This window comes from Odocoileus virginianus, chromosome 11, assembly GCF_023699985.2.
Source record: "Odocoileus virginianus isolate 20LAN1187 ecotype Illinois chromosome 11, Ovbor_1.2, whole genome shotgun sequence".
In the NCBI taxonomy this organism is placed as follows: domain Eukaryota; kingdom Metazoa; phylum Chordata; class Mammalia; order Artiodactyla; family Cervidae; genus Odocoileus; species Odocoileus virginianus.
The window spans coordinates 1,457,870-1,477,967 of NC_069684.1; the positions used below are offsets into that span (position 1 = coordinate 1,457,870).

The following is a 20,098-nucleotide window of genomic DNA, read 5'->3' on the forward strand; positions in this document are numbered from 1 at the left end:
TTTAACTTACACCATTTTAACAGATTTCACAGAAGGTAAGGAGATACACATGGAGAAATGAAGGTCATCTTATTAAGAAAAGCAAGCACAGAGAAACAGAAAGAGTCTTCGATGTGTACATGCAACATTTTTTATTTGCGCTTATTCTCAGTCACTTTCCTGTTAACCACTCACACGGCACTCTCCTGGCTTTCTGACATGTTACCTGAGGCTGAAGGATGAGGCTGGGGCTGTGAGTGCCTGGAAGGCAAATGGAGACGAGAATGTGTAAATGCAGCTCCTTCCCCACTGCAACATAAAAGACACGCAAAAGGTCACAGTGCATCTCGCTCTTTCACACAAATTTAACATACAGCAGCTGAAGTCACAAACAACACTGCCACCTCTGATTCTCCATCCTAAGTGAAAAAAAAAATTAAGGAAACACACTGTTGAAACCAAAGAATGGCTGTGATTATATGAACCTTTATGTATTTTACGTTTTTTAAAAGCCCAGGAACTTGAAATACTACTTTCAAGTACAATTCAATGTCCTTGTGAGATAAGATATACCACATTATTTTCACTTTACAAGTAGAAAAACTGAGAAAGAAGCTAAAATAATAATCATCAGCTTGAAGTACTTTGGTCAAATCTAAATTTCTAAAAGTACGAGTATGATCACTTCTCGTAGAAGAGTCTGACACACCTGCTTGTTCTCGGCCCTGTGTGTAACTCTAACACATTTACATTTCTCCTTACTTCAGTCAGTTCAGTTCAGTCAGTTCAGTTCAGTCATTCAGTCATGTCCGACTCTTTGCAACCCCATGAACCATAGCACGCCAGGCCTCCCTGTCCATCAGCAATTCCCAGAGTCCACCCAAACCCATGTCCATTGAGTCGGTGATGCCATCCGACCATCTCATCCTCTGTCGTCCCCTTCTTCTCCTGCCCTCAATCTTTCCCAGCATCAGGGTCTTTTCAAGTAAGTCAGGTCTTCGTATCAGGTGGCCAAAGTATTGGAGTTTCAGCTTCAACATCAGTCCTTACAGTGAACACCAGGACTGATCTCCTCTAGCATGGACTGGTTGGATCTCCTTGCAGTCCAAGGGATTCTCAAGAGTCTTCCCAATGCCACCTTCCACCCTATTCCAGTCAATGGAGGGGATCAGACAGCCTATTTCTCAGTTTATGATGACATTTGGCCAAACTTTAATCTTTTTCTCCCTACGTTTTCAGTCTGCCATGGCTTACCTTCATAGGTGAAACTCAGCATGCCCCCCAGATGGGCTGCGAACAAGCTGGGGGCAGGGCGCAGTGACCTGGCTCTGTGACCACAGTGCCTTTCAGCTAATGCAAACCGAGAAGACGAACAAGCACCAGAGGATTCAGAGGCGAACCTCAGCGTGCACCCTGCTGCTCAGTGAGCGCCTACTGCAGAGCTTTCCAGAAGCAACACCTGCAGCAGGCGCATGCCTCTGCTGTCTCGTCTGCTCCCTCGCACTCCCCCCCCCCCACACATCACGTGTCCCCTCACCCGTGTCCTCAGTCGCGGGAAACCCAAGGGACATGACCACGCTGCTCCCCATCACGGGTGTCTCGTCCCCTCCGGTGGCCTTCCCAAGCCTCACTCTTCTCTCCTTCCCCAAGTCTCACTTCGCATCTGCACAGAGGGCTCTGAGGTGGGGCAGCTCCTGGACAGGCTAGTGGCCGTGTGTGCAGCAGCTGCTACCAAGGTCTTGCTCTGCCATCTTCTCTGACTTTTCCCTTTGTGAGATCACTCTTCAGGCACAATAACACTTGTACACGTGGCTGCATCATTCTCAGGAAGAAGAGCATTCCTTGAACCCTTCCTCAAAAGTTCTACAGTGGGACAACTCACATGGCCCACACGGAGATTCACAGACATGAGAGGACTACACAGTGACCCACTGAGGAAAAGAAGTCAGAGCCATCTGGCTACAGGAAGTTCTGCTGGAAAAGGAGAGAGGCGCCACTCAGACACCTGAGGGACAGAGAGGCGAGTCCTCCCGAGGGTAGGACACTGTCGGAAATGTGGAGGACTGTGTGTCAAGTTTCTAGAAATAGTACCTGTGGAATAACCTAGTCTTTAAGTGGAAAGTTTAGGAGGTTTTAAAGATTTAACAGGACAGGAGACATGACCTAGAATATTGAGTGTTTTCTAAATTTCAAGGCAGGGAATGTCACTACATAACCGACCCACGAAAGCACTGAGGAAGTACCATGCAGAAAGAAGTATCCCATGGGACGCAACAGAGAAGTTCCTGGACCAGTCGCAGTCTAGCTTCACCTCTTCGTGGTAAACCTCAGTGAGGGATACAAAATAGGGAACTTAAGGGAAGTAACAAAATCCATGGGAGTAAATACGAGGGCAAAGGGAAGAAAGAGCTTTCCTGATTCATAGGAAATATTTACAGGGCTCAGAAGTTCATGGCAATGAGAAGCCCTATGAGGGCAGTAAGAGGGTCGTGAGGGTTCTGTCCACACTGGTCAGGACACAATAGAGAGAAACTTCTCAGGTGTGAGGAGGGGTGACAGCTTTGGTACATGTTCATATTTTCAGGTTAAACCAAGAATTCATGCAGAAACTATTTTCAATTTATTACTTATAATTTTAAAAATGTATTTGAAATAGATCGGCTTGAATTTCTAAAAAAAAAAAAATCACAAAGTGCTTCAGTTTTCAATTAAAAAAAAATCATATATTAATAAATTAAGCAGACCAAAGTCAATACACATTTTAGGTTCTAAAAAAATATGCATTAAAGGTGCTTACAGGATCTGCTAAAAAACATTTTGAAACAAATTAATGTCTGTATCACATACTTGGGTCAGAAGTCAGGATTGTCCTGATATTAAATGTTTACCTGGCTTTGAATTCAATTCCTGATATTAAGAACTAAAGCGTTTAACATTCAATGGTACGATAAATATTCCATTGTGACCTCTCAATAGCTGCAGTAACTAGCAAACCAAACAGGGAAAACTGTCTCAAAGATTTAAAAATCTTCCCCTGAAGCCTAAGAGTGACCCATCATTTGAGCCTCATATGATCTCAATTATAAACAAGGTGTGCAGCAAGAGTTTAGTTTTAGGCTGATTATTTGGACCTTAGGATAATATTCTCCCACTTTTCAGTGTGACTCATAAACGCCTATTTATGAAACATTCATGTCGGGAGCCATTATGGGAGGTCCCGCCCGTGACGAGGTCATGAAGAAAATACCGGGCAGGCAAGGCCGTCCGGGACCCCATCCATGACGAGGTCACGAGGAAAATACCTGACAGGCAAGGCCGTCTAGGATAAGGGACCCTCCAGGTTGGCCTCGGCCTCTACCCCACCCTGTGTCCTCCCCCCTTTTCTGCTGTTGGTCTTGTTCGCCCTGCTGCGGATTCTTGTGTTGCCTGCCGAGAGCTCTCCTGCTCCTCTTTCACTGAATGAGGACCAACTTAAAACCCTAATTAATAAATCTCCTGGACGCTGGTACCCTATGAAGGGGCCAGGGATGAAGGAAATGCTTCAGTTCAAACCCTTTAGCTGGCATTCTGGCTTGTTTGATAAATGTGTGCTCTCATTGCACAAAATGCTCATGATTGTTCTAAACATCCTAAACATAGTACGCTAACAAAAGAAACTATTAAGCATAGGCCCCTTCGCGGGGTGAGAAAAGCTCCACAAATATTATAGCCACAAATGTGCCTAATAGAAAATAGTTTAGATAGAGATTAGCTGGCGACTTTTTGCAGGTAATTAACTTTTAGACTAAGAGCCTGTTTTGTGCCATATCTGCTGTTTTTGAAATCCTTTGCATTTCTGTTCTGTAAAAAATGTAATCCTATCTAGTTCCCTTGGAGATGACACCTAATAGAAAGAAAACAGATTAACCACAAGTAAGACAGGGTCGGCTACTGAAGTTGCTTAAAGTTGCACCAGGTGCAAGCCATAAATTGTCAACAAGCCTAAAAGCCAAAAGATATTATACATAGAGATTAACCATAAAAAAGGCCCTAATAGGCACAGAGCCCTTTGGGGGGTGAGGAAGCCCTATTAGAGAATACAAAAAATATTGTTTTAAAAGTTGTTATTAGATCAACATTTGATTGATGTTAATGTGCTGAGGTTGTGCAGTGGAAACTATTGTTAATATAGTTAAAGATATAGTAAAATAAGAGTTTAGCCCTAGTGTAATAACAATAAGATAATTGTTAATTTTAACCAGGAGTGCTAAACAGGGGCTGCCTCACCAGAGCCACAGAGTCTTTGTGTGTTAAACTTTTTAGATAAATTTAGCTGAGAATTTCTGCAAAAAGACTGTCTTTTATGTTAACAGGATTGTATTTCTATTATGTTACAACTTGCTGTACCATGAGATTGCCAATTTTCTGTTTTCTGCTAACCTCAAGGCCAGAAGATAATGTACAAAAATCTATGGGAAAAGACTCTCATAAACAAAAATATACAGAGCACACCTGGCTTCGTGAAGGACAAGCTGATATAATGTTAAACTAAGTCTGTATGCTTATCTGCCCCTTAAAAATGTACCAACTTAGGGTATAAAGGCTATGGTGAAAAATAAAGCGACTGCCAGACTCTGCTGCATATTCCCGGTCTGGTCTCTTTCTTTCTTTCTCTCTCTCTCCCTAGCAGACTTGGCCCTATCAAGGCCGGTCCTACGTGTCTCTCTCTCGCCGATGCCGTTCATCCTGAGGGTTCCCCTGGATCCTGTCGGGGCTGGACCCTGGCACATTCAGTTCATGTAAATCTCAATGACAGTGACATAAAAATAGGCTTTAACAGGGTAAGTTAATTGTAACTTATTCAGCTCAAAGTTCCAACTGAAAATGTAAAAATGCTCATGTAATGTAGCAATAATCTTGATCTCCTAAGTGACTGGGATGGCCATCCCGACTCACCCTGGTGTGAGGTCAGAGCTTTCCAGGGCATCTCGCTGGGTAGCATTCAAGACAGGACCTGACGGCAGATCCTCCACAGGCTCAGCTACAGGAAAGACAAAAACCTCAGAATTAATGTTAGCACATTTCCAACATTGCTTCAAGGATTCCGAACTGCAAGTAAATGTTTACTATCAGTTTTCCTTATTACTTATAGAGAATCATAGTATATTTAGTTTTCTCCTTAAATAATTTTTCAAAAGGACAAATCTTCTTTAAACACTTCTTGGAAGTATTCTGGCCTATAAAATTCACTTGATTAAGGCTAAACAGGAGTAAAAAAAGGCTTAACATAAATACAGATAATTAAAAATAAACACGTATTCAATTTTGCAAAAGCTTTCACAGAACTTGTTACACATGGTCACTTTTACATCCACGAAATAGTTGGTGTTTCGGTAATCAGTTAAAGAGACAGAATCTTGTTGGTTAATAACTAAAACACAGCTATAGTTTACGTTTTTGCAAATAACTCTCATTTAGCTTTTTGCTTTTGAGACCTAATATAACAACTGTTGAATATTTTGAATAGTGGGCTTCACAGATGAGATCACAGGAAGCAATGTGCATGAAAACTGTGCTAACAGTAAGAAGTGGTAGGCACACTGGTTTTGATCACCACTGAAGACCCTGGCTTTCCCCAGTGGCCTTCACAAGGGGCTGGGCGTGTGCACAGGCCTGCCGCGTTACGTGAGGCCTGTGCCCTGGGCAGGTTCACAGCCGTCACTGCATGTCCCACAGAATGCGGCCCGGGCACAGAGGGCACGCTGAAGGATGCCGTTCCTACTCACTGAAATGGTAGAGAGCACGCCCCCAACGCCCCCCAGTACAGACTTCTTCCTTCTCTTTCTCTTTTTGTTCCTTTGATTTTTTTTGGGGGGGAGCGGGTGGGGATGGGGAGAAATAGGGGAAAATACAAAAACTGTGGCAGCAAGGAAAGCAGGCAGGCAGCGGGGATGGGCAGAGCAATCACACTGTGCGTGAGGCGGAGCGCTGGCAGCAGACGGAGCCCCGCCACGCTGAGGAAGTCCTCCTGGGGGTCAGGCCTGAAGGTGGACTTGTTCTTTCCCCACAGAAAGAAACCTCTGGTTTCATCATGGAAGCCAGTGGAAAATTTGGTTTGCTTTACAGGAAGTGTAAGAAGTATTTTTTTTCCTGTTATTTCCAGAGATCTTTATGGTAACTTACCCCTTTATTTCTTGAGCAATCAATAGACTGTGATGCTGTAACAATCACAGAACTTACTAGGTTTGAAAATAGATATATATACACCCAAGTCTTTTCATGGCTTAATGGCAAATTCAGATTACAGATGAGAACCAAGCCATAATTTGAATAGCTCTGGCCAACAACGTTACAAACTCAGACTCTAACAGGGAACAAAAGCGAAGGATGGGAGCAAAGGGGAGAAAGGGAAAACTGTTAGAGAGAGAAGTCCCACAACACAAGCCTTCGAGTTCAGGGCTACTCTCGCCACCTCCTTTTCCTCCCCTAAGGCATTCTCATGCACAGAGAATTTAATGGCTTTAAATATTAAAACATTCAGAATTTATCCAGGCTAACAGCTAGAACATGCAACAGTCACAGGCTCTCCTATAAAGAACATCAGGCAAGGTTATTTTAACTCTCCACTCTGTCTGCTCACGGAACACTGTTCACCTCCATGCGGACAAGCGACGCGGGGCTGGACGAAGGAGGGCTTCACGACCTCGAACCACCAGAAGAGCTCGGCCATGAACACCAGGTAGTTACTCTGAAAAGAGGTAAGAAAGTCAGGAGAAAAGTCAGGTAAAGCTTGACCACCAAGCGATAATAAGGAGAATTTTATTCTGTGTTACCTATTGAAATACAGCTTTAACTATCAGTCACTCATCAAAATTTGTCATTAAAAAAAAAAAGAAAGAGAAAGCAGTGAGAACGCTTATAATCCCTATGGGCTGTGCTGTGCCTTACCTCCTCAGCAGCTTTAATTCCCAACTATATTTCTGTCTCCGACACATTCATTCTCCCCCTGGGCTGAACCTGTCCTACTTGGCTTTTAAAAAGGTCAGGGACTCCCCTGGTGGTCCAGTGGTTATGACTCTGTGCTTCCAATGCAGGGAATTGGCTTTGATCCCTGGTTGGGGAACTAAAATCCCACATGCCATGCAGTATGGCCAGAAAACTAAAAAAATTCCACTCCCACACAGCACGCAGGCACGAAACCGCATCTGCTCAGGTCGCCGACTATGTACTGAATCAAACAGATTCTGTAGTCTCCCTTATACCTGACCCCTCAGTGGCACCCACACTCTTGACCTGTCTCCTCTGTGAAGACTGCCACGCCCCTATCAGGCGACTCCGGGACGCGTGACTGCTCTGAGACATGCAGGGGCCTTCGAGCATCTCCTCCTGTGTTTCTCTGCCTGCGCCAGTCATCCTCCCCACCTGATCCAGTTCCAGCCTTATCTCCCTGAACGACAACCGCCATCACCGGACACAAACCAGAAACTTGGGATTTGCCCCATGTCCTCTTCTTTCTCCCTTCCCACACCAAGTCATCCTCAGGGCTGCAGAGTCTGCACACTGAACAGTGTGTCCACCCACTTCTCTCCGTCTTCATCATAATTACTTTGATTCAAATGTTTTCACCGCTTGGTTGCAATACAATCCCCCTTTCTTTGACTTATTAAGTCAAACTTCTCAAAATACAGCACCGTTTCCCCCACTTTCCCCACCCTTGGGGAAAGACTGACTACAGGTTACAAGTAGGTACTTGATCAGGGCCCTCTTCAATTTCCCCAGCTTCATCTACTACCATGTTCTCCAGGCTTCCTCATCTTACCCAGGCCAGCTCTATCGTAAAAGGACAATGCCACGCTCAGTACTCTGTCTTCAGTGTTCAAGGCAGTGCCTGGCACATAACAAATGCCCAATAAATATTTACTGAATGAACATATAAATGAATAAGTAAACACATAATAAAAAAGGCCAGTCACAGGCAAACACTAATAGGGATTATCTCTGGGCAGTAACATGGCTGTGATTTACATTTATTCTTTATACTTAACTCATAGTACACTTTCTAAAGCCAAAGTATAAAATCATATTTTAAGTACTAGTACTAGATTCTACTCTGCTAGTACAATTAACTGAAAGCTGTGTATATGTTTTGAAAAAACACTTGTTAAGTGCTCCATAACTGTCTGTTATAGGAAATTAATCAATATTTAAGGACCTTGGTGCTCAACAAAACTACTCATCAGGAAAATGCAAATCAAAACCACAATGAGATAGCACCTCACACCTGTCAGAATTGCCATCCTCAAAAAAATAAGCGATATCAAGTGCTGATGAGGGTGTGGAGAAAAGGGAAGCCTTGAGCATTACCAGTGGGGATGTAAAATGGTGTAAGCACTATGGAAAACAGTATGGAGCAGTATGGAGGTTCCTGAAAAATTAAAAACAGAGCTACCACAGAATCCAGCAGGCCTATCTGGGTACAAACCCAAAGGAAATGAAAACAGGACCCTGAATAGAGATCTGTACATTCATGCTCACTGCAGCTAAGACATGGAAGCAAGCCGAGTGTCCACAGCCGGTGGGTGGATAAAGATGTGGTATATATATACAATGGAATACTACTTAGCCGTGAGGAAAGAAGGGAATCCTGCCATTTGCAAAAACACAGATGGATCCTGAGGGCACTGCAGTGAGTGAAATAAGAAAATGAATAGGTCCTGGGGGTCGAATGACTATGGTTAATGACACTGCATTACAGATTTGAAAGTTGCTGAAAGTAGACCTTAAATGCTCACAACAGAGAAGTGGTAATTATGCGACGTGACGAGGGAGTCAGCTGCCTATGGCAGCAATCACTCTGTAGTGTGTGTGCATCAAATCAACACACTGAACACCTCAGACTTCTACACTCATGTCTTCCCTGGGGGCTCAGTGGTGACGAATCCGCCTGCCAATGCAGGGGACACGTATTTGATCCCTGGGTTGGAAAGATCCCCTGGAGAAGGAAATGGCCACCCACTCCAGTATTTTTGCCTAGGAAAGCCCACAGATGGGGGGCCTGGTGGGCTACTGTCCATGAGGTCGCAAGAGCCGGACATGACTGACCGACTAAACAACAACGTGTCAATTATACCTCAATAAAGCTGGAAAAATTTTATTTTAGGCACCCTGGTCAGATAACTGTCCTAATAACATAACTGTACTGGGTTTGGCCACAAGGTGTCAGCACAGTAAGAAATGATTTCCCCAGTAACTGAAGTTTATGAAGAGAATTCCTTTCTGAATCTGCGAAGATTAAACAGCAACAAATCTGTCACCATATTCTAGGAATGAAACCAAGTTAATTTCATTTAAAAGCTCTTCTTTTAGTTAAGAAAGTCATGCGGCTCTACATTAACAATCTTGGACAATATAAACAATATCAAAGAATACAAATACACAGAATAAAAAGTAAAAGTCCACAAATTCCTCTTGTCCACATCAGTCAAGAAGAAACCACCGCTAACAGTTTTGTGTTTCTCTCTCTACAGACCTTTTCCTGTGCATCTATATATATGTGCAGATGTACATACAGATAGAAAAAGCATTTTAAAAATAGATATAAATTACATCATGTTAAATATAATGTGTGCTCCCCAGTGCTTCTCTTCATAACTCGAGAGCTCTCTGCCTCCTTCCCTTAAACAGCTCAACTACATTACAGGACACTTCCATCACGTCCCTTCTAAGATGAAGTGTTCCCCACTGTGACCCACCAGGAACAACACCAACGCAGCCGTCTGTGCACTTTTGGTCTGGTTAGATGCCACCAAAGTGCCCTCTAAAAAGGGCACACCAGTGTATGCATCCAGCGTGGGGGGAAAAGAGGGCTCATTCCCCATGTCCCCACAAATACTTGTTGCTCAAGTCAACACATGATGGGATCCCCAGCACCATGGGCCAAGCGACTTCTTGAGGACACAGAGTCTTAAAATACTCATTTGAAGACAAAACTGTGGTTCTAATAATTTAGCAGAGAACCAAAATAGATAAAGTGACAGTCTTCTCTGCAGGTAACTATTTTTAAAATGCCTCATTTAAGAAAATATCTTTATATCTGGATCATGGCCAGAGTAAGTTGATCTAAACATCAGGGTTACACTTTATTTATGGGAAGTCCAAGGTCTACGACTTAAGCAAATGTAATCTTACAATTCAACGTATTTAATGAGATGATCTTTTCCCCTGAGATTATAGTAGTTGCATTTAAACTTTTTAATAGGCAAGAACCAGAAAAAGCATGAACAAGATAAATATGAAAATATCTCCCAACTTCCATTTTGGTAAAAACGGTGTAACCGTTCAAAGTCAATCAAGGTCTCTCTTCCGATGTGCTGGGCAGCGGGGAGGGAGTGCTGCTCTGGCCACTGGGCAGTGCATGGCTGGCTGTGTCTCCTGCCCTGTGGCAAAGGAGAAAGGGGCAAAGGTAAAGGGGCAGAGAGCACGGGTGGCAGCGTCACTGCGGGAGGCCCACTGCAGCCTTTAGGGAGCTGGGCACCACGAATATGGCCAGGCGTCAAGCCTGACACAAAGCTGCTCCTCTCAGACATTACACAGAAGAGACGAACTTCAGGCAAGGGCCCAGGAGGCAGGAGGGAATTCTGTAGCTGCCAGGAACAGCAAGACATCGCTCCCACCACGGAGCTCTGGAACCCGCAGCTCAGAAGCCATCACGCCTGAGACACGCGTCTGTCTTCACTACAAAGTAAGCTCTGAAAGGACATGGATCTCTGATCGTCTGCTGATTCACCCAAACCACCCGGAACAGTGCGAGGTGCTCAATAAACAGCTCTTGGAAGAAGGGCACTAAGCAATGGTGTGAAGCTAAGAGGCCCTGTGATATCGTCCTGAAGCAAGGGACACGTGTACAGCTGATAAAAGGAAGTACTTTTAATTTTATTTATCTACTAAAAATTTTATATATATGTTGGCTGCACTGTGCGGCACACAGGATCCTAGCTCCCTGACCAGGGGTCGAACCCACACCCCCTGCAATGGGAGTGCAGAGTCTGAACCACTGGGCCACCAGGATATTGCCAGGAGTTATTTCTTAAAAGGTTCATTTCTAGACAACCTTAGTATTTCCTTCCCCGTTTCTTTCCCAAGGTTGTGCCTCAAGCTCTGGGATGGGAGGACTCTTTCTTCCCAGAGCCCACAGCCCTGCTGAGGGCCCAGAAACACTTGCCGGCTCCTTCTCCACTTCGCTGACAACTGCAGGACCACAGATTAACGCTTTGTATCGACAAAGACACCTGTAGCTAACAGTGTCCATTAAAACAAAACAAAATCAGCAGAAAAACCTAAGGAAACTATTTTGACTGAAATTACAGTTAACTTTGTAAGCTTAACACGGCTAGACTGTTTCTGTGCCTGGCTGTGTGTTTCTCCAACAACCTTAAACCAAAGGGGCCGAGGGAGTACCTTTATGGAAGAAGCTGCGTAGAGCATGTCTTCCAGGGTGAAATGGCAACACTGGTTCAAATACTCTTGGCAAAATTCTTGGATCAGCTGCAGGTTATAGAGGCTATCAGCCAAAGACATGGTTTCTTTCAAGCAAATGTCTTCAAATAAGAAAAGAACAAGGATTAATTTTGATAATACATAGTTTGTACTCATTTTATAATTAGTAACTTAATACCGGCACAAAACTACGTAGAATCGGATCACACACACACACACATCCCTATAAATGTAGCAGTCACCACACAGAAGGACTTAGAAACCAAACACTCCTTCACTCAACTAACTGCCCTCCTAGAATGACATATAAATGTTCTTCTTTTAAAAAAGACTTCATTACTTATTAGATATCACCATCTTAAATATCTGTCACATCTATGCACACTTGAGAAACATCTCAACGGAACACTCACCCTCTAACCTGACGACACCAGGACAGTAGAAATGAATGAGGGCAGCTAGCGCACAGCCATCCGAGCCGTCCTTCAGCAAATTTTCCACCAACGGAATGCAAGGCAGCTGCCTGAGCAAAGTCTGCTCCTTCCTGTAACGAGCCTACGACATAAAGAGAGACGGAGACAAGCGCTGATCACCGTGCAGGGCAGACACAGTACCGCAGGCCCCAGTGTCAGTAACAGAGCGCAAGTCAGGAGAGACGGCAGCTCTCAGCCACACCTTCTCTCCTGACCAGCACCGCTAGCCTGTCCTCGCCCACAGCACACGGCTCTGAAGCTAAGCGCTTAACCGAACGCCATGGGGCTCATTTATATGAATTCACTTAGCCTAAGAATTTAAATACAAAAGCATCACAGAATGGATTTTGGACATTTGAAACATCCAAATTATCAGTTCTGTGGCTCTGCAGACGATAAAATTTGCTTTAACATTAGACTTAACTTAGACCGCACACTCTTGTATAAAAAGATTAAGACTGGAGCTTAAAGACTGAGGAGTCGTCAGCGTCAAGGACAGCCAGAGGAGTGTGAAACTACTCCTAAAGGAGACCTTGCGATAAGAAACGTCACTCTGAGGAACTGGAATCAGACCACAAAGAAATCCTGGCTTCTCATCTGAATACTGAGACAATGCAAATAAAGTGTAACCACTCTGAAACTGAGAAAACCCTCCTGGATGAGGTTTCATTAACCCAAAACAGAGCAAGTATACGGTTTCCGCTCCCTCTCAGAAAAGAAGCAGCTCTTGTTTTTTAAAGACTCGCTGGTGCGCTGATACAAATTTGTAAGACAGCTCCCTAAAAATGAGACCTGCTCTATAACTGAGCGTTTACGAGAAGGAGCTTCGTCAGTCAAACTGAATACCTGGGCTCAAATCCTGCTGCTGTCACTTCTCAGCTCTGGGATCTCGGACAGGTTACCTGAATGTCATCTCTTGGTTCCTTATCTGTGAACTGGGGATAATCACAGTGCCTACTTCACAGGACATGGAGGACTAAGAAAGATGATGAACATCAAGTGCGATGCGTACACGGGCACACAGTCAGCGGTCACCAGAGGTCAGCTGTCTTTAGCTACTAGCTCTTCTCAAGCCAAGAAAAATCATGCTGAAGACTTAATGAAAATGCACACTGAACTATTTCATTAGCAAAATTTATAATTATAGTGGTTACTGATGTTTGAATACAGGTTTTTAAGAAATCAAAACTAGTTTTTCTATCTAAACTAATCATCTCTATTTTATAATTAAAGTATAATTATGAAATATAATATTCTGGTGAGAATAAAAATAGAAAAATAACTTACTGAAAGAGATTTACTATTTGGTGGTGAAGTCAGATTTCCTATTTGCTATTTGGTGGTGAAGCACACACATTCAAGGGGAAATATTTATTCCTATATCACCCTCACTGGCTACTCAAGAACAAGATTCATGGAACATTTTCCCTTGTGAAGAATTTCAGAGGAGACTGTTCTTAGGAATCAATCAGTAGGGACTAGAATCTGTATTTAATGGTATAGCGCACCTATATTCAGAAAAAATCGCATCCATGCACCACAGAAATTCTTGAGTTGGTTTTTGTGCTTATGTGATCCTCGGTAAACATCCTCATTTTGCTGCGGGCGGACAGTTCAGGACTCAAGCACGAAAACGAAAACGAGGAGTGGGGGGAGTGGCACCCGGGGCCTCGCCCGCCTTCCGCTGCCCCTCTGGCTTCCCGATCCCCCAGGCCCACTTCCTTGGGCCGGTGAGAGACAGAACGCAGTCTCTGGAAACGCTCTCCTGGCTGGGCTCCGCGCCAGACTTCCCGGATCTCCAGGGCCCATGGTCTGGAGTGGACTGAGCCGAGCACCCAGGGTCACGGAACAAAGAACTGAGCTGTGTGCTGTGTCCTGCTGTGCTCTCCCGAGGAGCACAGGCACACAGCTTCCCAAGGCTGCAGCCACAGAGGCCTACAGTCTGGAACAGACAATCCACGGTTTCTAAGTGGCCGGCCGCAACATCTTCCTGAAGACTATGCCTAGAAGGCCTATCAGGGAAACCAACTTTTAATCTTGAAGTCGTGTGGTTCTCCCAGAACTTCTGGAATGTGCTTGGTGCTTTAGAAACATACTGCTCTTTCTACAAACCGAGACATCTTGCATTTAAGAGGGATGTATTTTCGATCTCTCAACATTGTGGTGGACTTCTAAGTTACATGGCTGTTTCTGAGGGTGAAAAATATTTAAGTGGTCAAACCCCCAGAGCTCACCCAGAAAGATCAACTCTTGAAGTCAAAAAAGAACTTAATCTGTTAATAGTTTAGATTCAGTAACAAGAGGGACACAGAATCTGTCGCTTTTTTTTATTACACATAAAGTATCTTCTAAAGGTCAGGCCAAAAGGAAATGATTCTTTCAAAAACATGACTTTATAATACAAATAATTTACATGTGTAATTCATACTTGATTTTACTGACATTATTAAAACCAGTACACATCTATACCCACACCTTCTTCTTACCTGGTTACTGCAAGTCTGCAAGTACTGACAGACCAGTTTACACTTTAAATTATCTTTAAAGCTGCTAATCCAAACTTTGGCTAGATTTTTTAGGTCTTTCTATTCTGCACTATGATCAAAGACCTTACAATCCAATCTCCACTTGTGACTAATGGAATTGCATGAAATGACTGTACCAGCATGACACAAACAATACAATGACACTCTACGATGACGTCTCTGGAGAGTGAGCTGAAGAAAGCTGGGCAAACTTACAGGAACCAGTTTCCAAAACCATTTGGAAGGAGACTTCAAAGGAGGCAGCAGGAGAAAAGGGAAAGTGAAAGGGAAAGTACATCAGCATTTTTTTAAATTAACAAATTATAGTAAAGCTTCTGTTAGTGGAGCTCCAAGTTTACAGTTCTCAAAACACTTTTTTTTTCCTCAAAACACTTTTAAACCGTTAATACTTGAAAATTTAGCTTAAAATATAGAGTTTCCTAGTGATAAAGACCACCACCTTCTCCCCCCAACTCCGCTCCCAACATGGATATGCGTTTTTACGATACCCTGGACCTGCTGCATACTTTGGCAGCAAAGAATTTTATTTCACAGCTCTGGAATCACACATCATATTAAAAAATAAAATATATAACACAAGAGGGAGTAGAAAGATTCCAAGGCTGGACTTGCAACCACTGAAATTCTTAGACATTAGGAAGCCAAGTCTTTGTCCCAAAAGGAAAAGAAGACTATTTCATAAGCGTATGGATAAGAGCAAACAGTAATGTAGAATTGCACATGATGATAATTTCCCTTAATGATATAAAGAATTTCTTTCAATTAATGGGAAAGAAAAACAGTTGGCAATTCCTATCAATATTTTTATAGAGTCTCTAAAGCAAGTAGCTACTAACACAAAGAGACTATAAATGTTATTATTTTTACTATCCAGGGGTGTCTCAAAGAATATAATTTTATGTCTTCAAGAAGATTAATATAATAAACTCACAATTTCAAATAATTGAATAATTTGTGATTGTTTATGTTTCCTAGCACCCGTCTTTTTTTTTTTTTTTTGAAGCCCTAAATAAATATTTGTTAAAATGAACCAAACTAAATGGGGTCTGAGTTAAAATTTGTACTAAACTTTTATGCATAAAGTTTTTCTTACAGAAATTAACAGTAAAAATAAGACTAATTGGAAAAATAACATAAATAACATACATTTAAGAACTTAAAAAAATCTGAAAAAGTCATCTTAAGAATCAGAAAACTATCAGCTTCCCACAAAGAGATAACATTTCCAATAAAGTTTTCTTGCTGCATCAGAAGAGTAACCGTAACGGTCTGTCACACGTGTTTTAACCTCTCATTTAACCAAAGTCTCTGGCGGCTGCACCTGTAACAGCGAGAAAAGCACCAGACAGGGCAGGGGGCCCTGAGGACTGTCCGGGCCCCGATGACTGACAGCATGTCAAAACGGGGGTCTTCCTGTGTTTGATACTAGAGGAATCCATTATATAGAAATTACTAGGGACTATTCAAAACAGGTGATGAGCAAAGGAGTTAGTCTGTATTTCTTGTAAAATATTCAGTACATGAACTTTTTACTAATCCAGAAAACTCTGACACAGCTCCCAATGACTGGCGCTGGGAAATCTGAGCAACAAGTGAACACCACAGACTGGACTGTAGCCCCAGTACAGACACAGACACACACAGACACACACACACACAGAGTCCAGACTGCTACAAAAACTGACTGAAGGATAGAAGGAAGTGGACAGGACACAGTCTCCCTTAGAGGAAAGTTCCAAATGATGCAGGTGCTTGACCCTGCAGGGAGGGAGCTTAACTTCTCTCTCCTGCAGCATGGGCTGGACTGAGTGACCCACTTTCAAAGAAGACAGTGCTGATGGGGGAAACAGAAACTTTACAATGAAGGATGTGACTTTAATGAACCAAGTGATCACATGGACACCATCAGTGACAAGCTCCCTGATGCGAAGAGATGAGGTGTGAAACCACCTCTGTGATGTTCTTCTCTGAAAGCCTATACACCAAATCTCATCACAAGACACAGGAGACAAACCCCAATTCAGGGATGCTGGATAGAACACCTGGGCAGAACACAAACTGGTGGAATCTAAAAAAAGCCTGTGGTTTAGTCAATATTAATAATGCACCAACGTTACTTTCCTGTTGTTGACAAAAGGGCCATGATTATAATAATAAGATGTTAACACTGGGGGAAACTGGACAAAGTTGTACTATCTTTGGGATTGCTCTGTAAACTAAAATTATTCCCCAATACAGTTTATTTCAAAAGAGAAACTTGAAAGAAAATAAAGAAAATAACATCAGTAACCTGTTTCATCAGAACATTTGCCTAGGACACTATTTAAAATGCCTCCCTCTTAAAGCACCACCCAGTCCAACAATCAGAAATAGATGGTCAGATGATGGTCTAATAATCTACTGAAATGGCTTTGGAATTTTAATTTTGGTCCAACACTAATAATATACAGTACAAGTATCCCTCAACAGAGCGTGTATTTTACCCAGAAGATAGATATAGAAAGAAGCCTCATAAAATGAATCCTATTGAACATCTGAGCAGAGAATCTCTAAACAGGACAAGAGATCAGACAGTCCCCATGCAGCACCCCAGGCTCCATCCACAGGAGGGAAGTGACAGACCCCAGGGTGGGGCACCTGGGCTTCTGCGTTGAGAGCACCAGCTGAGGGGGCAAAGGGCACGGCGGCCTCTTACCAACGGCACAGCAAGGAGAAAGAGCAAACCACTAGACCTCTCTTCCCTAAAAGGAGAAAAGGGTAGGGAATCTGCTTTGCAAGAATGAAAATCAAGAATACAGTGATTCTATTTCTAGCCATACGGTTCGGAAGCTGACACGCCCACAGTAAGAGAGCGAGACTTGCCGGCCTCTTCTGTGCGTGGCCACATGTTTCCTCATGACGCCTGTCCGGCGCAGTGAGATGCCGTGACACGAACACCTCCCCACACACCTTAACAATGAGAACAAGGATAAAATTCATTTGAAAATGAAGGTACTGCACCCAGCACATGGCACAAAATCAGTCTATGAAACAGAAACAGGCTCACAGACAGAGACCTGAGCTGCACAGTGCAGGGGACTGGATATTCAGGGTCCTGGGATAAACCAAAATGGGAAATAACAGAGAAGCATGTCCATGTGTGTGACAGGGCCACTGCTGCGCAGCGGAATTTAACACAACATTGTAAGTCAACTGTATTGCAATAAAAAATTAAACATAAAAAACAAAAGGGAAGAAAAGAAAATGAAGGCACAAATGCTATGTTTGTGCTAAATAAAAATGTGCACTAAGCCAAATATTTAAGTGAATCGCACTAATTTATTCATTCACTCGCTCAACAAATCCTGGCTGTGAAGTGTGTATGTACAATTCCATGAGACCAAGTGCCGTGAAGTCAGAGTGGTGATCCAGTTGTGTATGGATTCCATACAGCTTGTCTTTCTTAAAGGTTAGTAAAGGACAGGAAAGCTCAGCGTGCTGCAGTTCATGGAGTCACAAAGAGTCAGACATGACTTAGCGACCAAAAAACAACAACTTCATCTACAGTTGACTGGAACACAAACAGCAACTTTTCCCATAGAAACAATGTTTACTGGATCCTCTGTAAAATATAAAACCTGTTTAGTTCATAATGTGTGTGCAACACGGCAGAACTGAGCCACTGTATGTAACAAACAAGGTCTCCTCGGAAGCCCCTTGACTCAGGATGCTGCTGAACCTGATTTCTGATCAGAGCTGGGGGCGAAACAGCAGATAGGAGGAGATCTGTCTCCAATGCAAGGGTTTCTACTCCTGAGGGCAGGAGAGGGCGAAGGGGGCAGTAAAGGGCTGGGGAAGGCAGCGGGTGGGGCCCACCTCCACTGGTGAAAGGTCAGCCGCAGGAGCAAGAGGGCGAGAGCGGGTCAGGTGATCCCAACACCAAATTCAGGCAAAGCTGCTGGTCTTGGGCAGAACCTCCCTAGCAAGGCTGCTTACACATAAAGCAGCTCTCCCTTCCCCTCCTCCTACAGAGCATCAGTGGCCAGCAGCCTTTGTCCAAGATGAAGAGAAGTGCTGCATAATAATTAAGATACTCAAAATAACCGAAATGGAAAATAAAGTCTCTGAATAATAGAACTTCTTATACCTCAACTGAAATGCTGGACAGTAAGTTTCAAGGGCTCTCCCTATAACACATATTAGAAAGTGTAAGATATACTATATTGCAGGAAATACACTTTAGGTTTAAGTATACAACAAACACATAAGTCTTCAGAGAAGAAACCTGTAAAAGCCCTGTTCAAGAATTTTTAAAGAATAAATCCACGTCAGTGTTTCTTCTTCCTTCACAGAATAACCATGTGTACAACTTACAATTCCTGGAATAATTTTAGAGGATGGTCTTATTACAAGTCACTATACGGTTGATACATTGGAAATTGTTTTCTTGTTTCATAACTCTACCAAAGGCAGAACCATTATTTTTGCCAAAAGAATCTCAGAAATTGAGCTCTAATCATTAAGAATCTTTCCTAAACATCATCACCCAGTTTTTAACCTTCATTCTGCACTTCTACTTACCTGGCATTTATGGCAAGGTTTCCTAGGGTACAGTTAAGATCACCAAAAATAATCTGACGAACACAACTATGAACATTTCCCCAAACAGAACACACATGTGAACACAGGCTCTCATAAAGGCACTTTTTTCCCCCTTAGGAACATGTATGTACCTTCTGACCGCCTGGAGTTTCCACTGCGTGATGGTCTTTCAATTTCTGTTCTTGTTCCATTATATCCTTCAAATGTTCATTTACCTTAAAATATAAAAATATTAATTTTAATTTATAGTCAAATATAATAAAATAACACCTACCTTGAAACGCCTGTGTTCAGATCTCTGATGTCAAATATCAAGCCCACTCAAATGAACAGAACCTCATTTTCCCAACAAGAAAAAAGTATTTTACAGTATTTACAGATGTTTTGTTTGAAATCCTAAAATTAATTCATTACTTTACCAAATACTTGCTGAGTACCTACTACATGTCAGGAGCTAGCTAGAGTGCTGGGAAAAAAAGGTACTTGATAACTTCAGTTTTGATGCTTGCTATAGTTTAGTCACTCAGTCATGCCTGACCCTTTGCGACCCCATGGACTGCAGCATACCAGCCTTCCCTGTCCTTCGCTATCTCCTGGAGTTTGCTCCAACTCACGGCCACTGAATTAATGATGCCATTCAACCATCTCATCCTCTGCTGCCCTCTTCTCCTTTTGCTAAGGAAACAATACAACTATTTTTCTGTAAAAATTTTCACAATCTCTTTCAGGATTAATAAGTGAAAACTATTTTCCTTAAAATTCATATTTTCATTATCAGTGGAAAACACTTTGTTTGGATTAAATTCTTAACCTGTGATTTCCTAGGCATGTCCCTGGATCATGAGTGGGGTTTAGTGTGGTCACAGGTCACAGTTAAAATACATGAAAAACTTTTGTATATAGGAGCTTCTCAGGGAGAAGATCTAACTTATCAGATTGTTCAAACAGCCTATAATTCAAGATGACTAAGAAACAATCTGTCAAGTATTTCTTGAGAATAGTTTAGATAATTTTGGATTTTGAGTTACTGATGAGTCATTCCAA

The 20,098-nt window shown here is 42.7% G+C and overlaps 1 protein-coding gene across 4 annotated transcripts in view; it reads right to left on the reverse strand.

The window, feature by feature from the left end:
* CAMSAP2 (calmodulin regulated spectrin associated protein family member 2) overlaps positions 1-20,098 on the reverse strand; it is a 91,494-nt gene that overhangs the window by 15,438 nt on the left and 55,958 nt on the right. The window contains exons 4-10 of one of the 4 annotated variants that reach the window (XM_020906981.2): positions 19,186-19,269; positions 14,669-14,701; positions 11,868-12,009; positions 11,416-11,555; positions 6,613-6,706; positions 4,915-4,999; positions 206-240 (exon numbers count right to left, since the gene is read on the reverse strand). In XM_020906981.2, coding sequence (XP_020762640.2) covers positions 206-240; positions 4,915-4,999; positions 6,613-6,706; positions 11,416-11,555; positions 11,868-12,009; positions 14,669-14,701; positions 19,186-19,269 — 613 coding nt within the window. Of the gene's footprint in view, positions 1-205; positions 289-4,914; positions 5,000-6,612; positions 6,707-11,415; positions 11,556-11,867; positions 12,010-14,668; positions 14,702-19,185; positions 19,270-20,098 lie in introns of all 4 variants that reach the window. The other 3 variants (XM_020906979.2, XM_020906982.2, XM_020906980.2) reach the window with 3 other exon arrangements.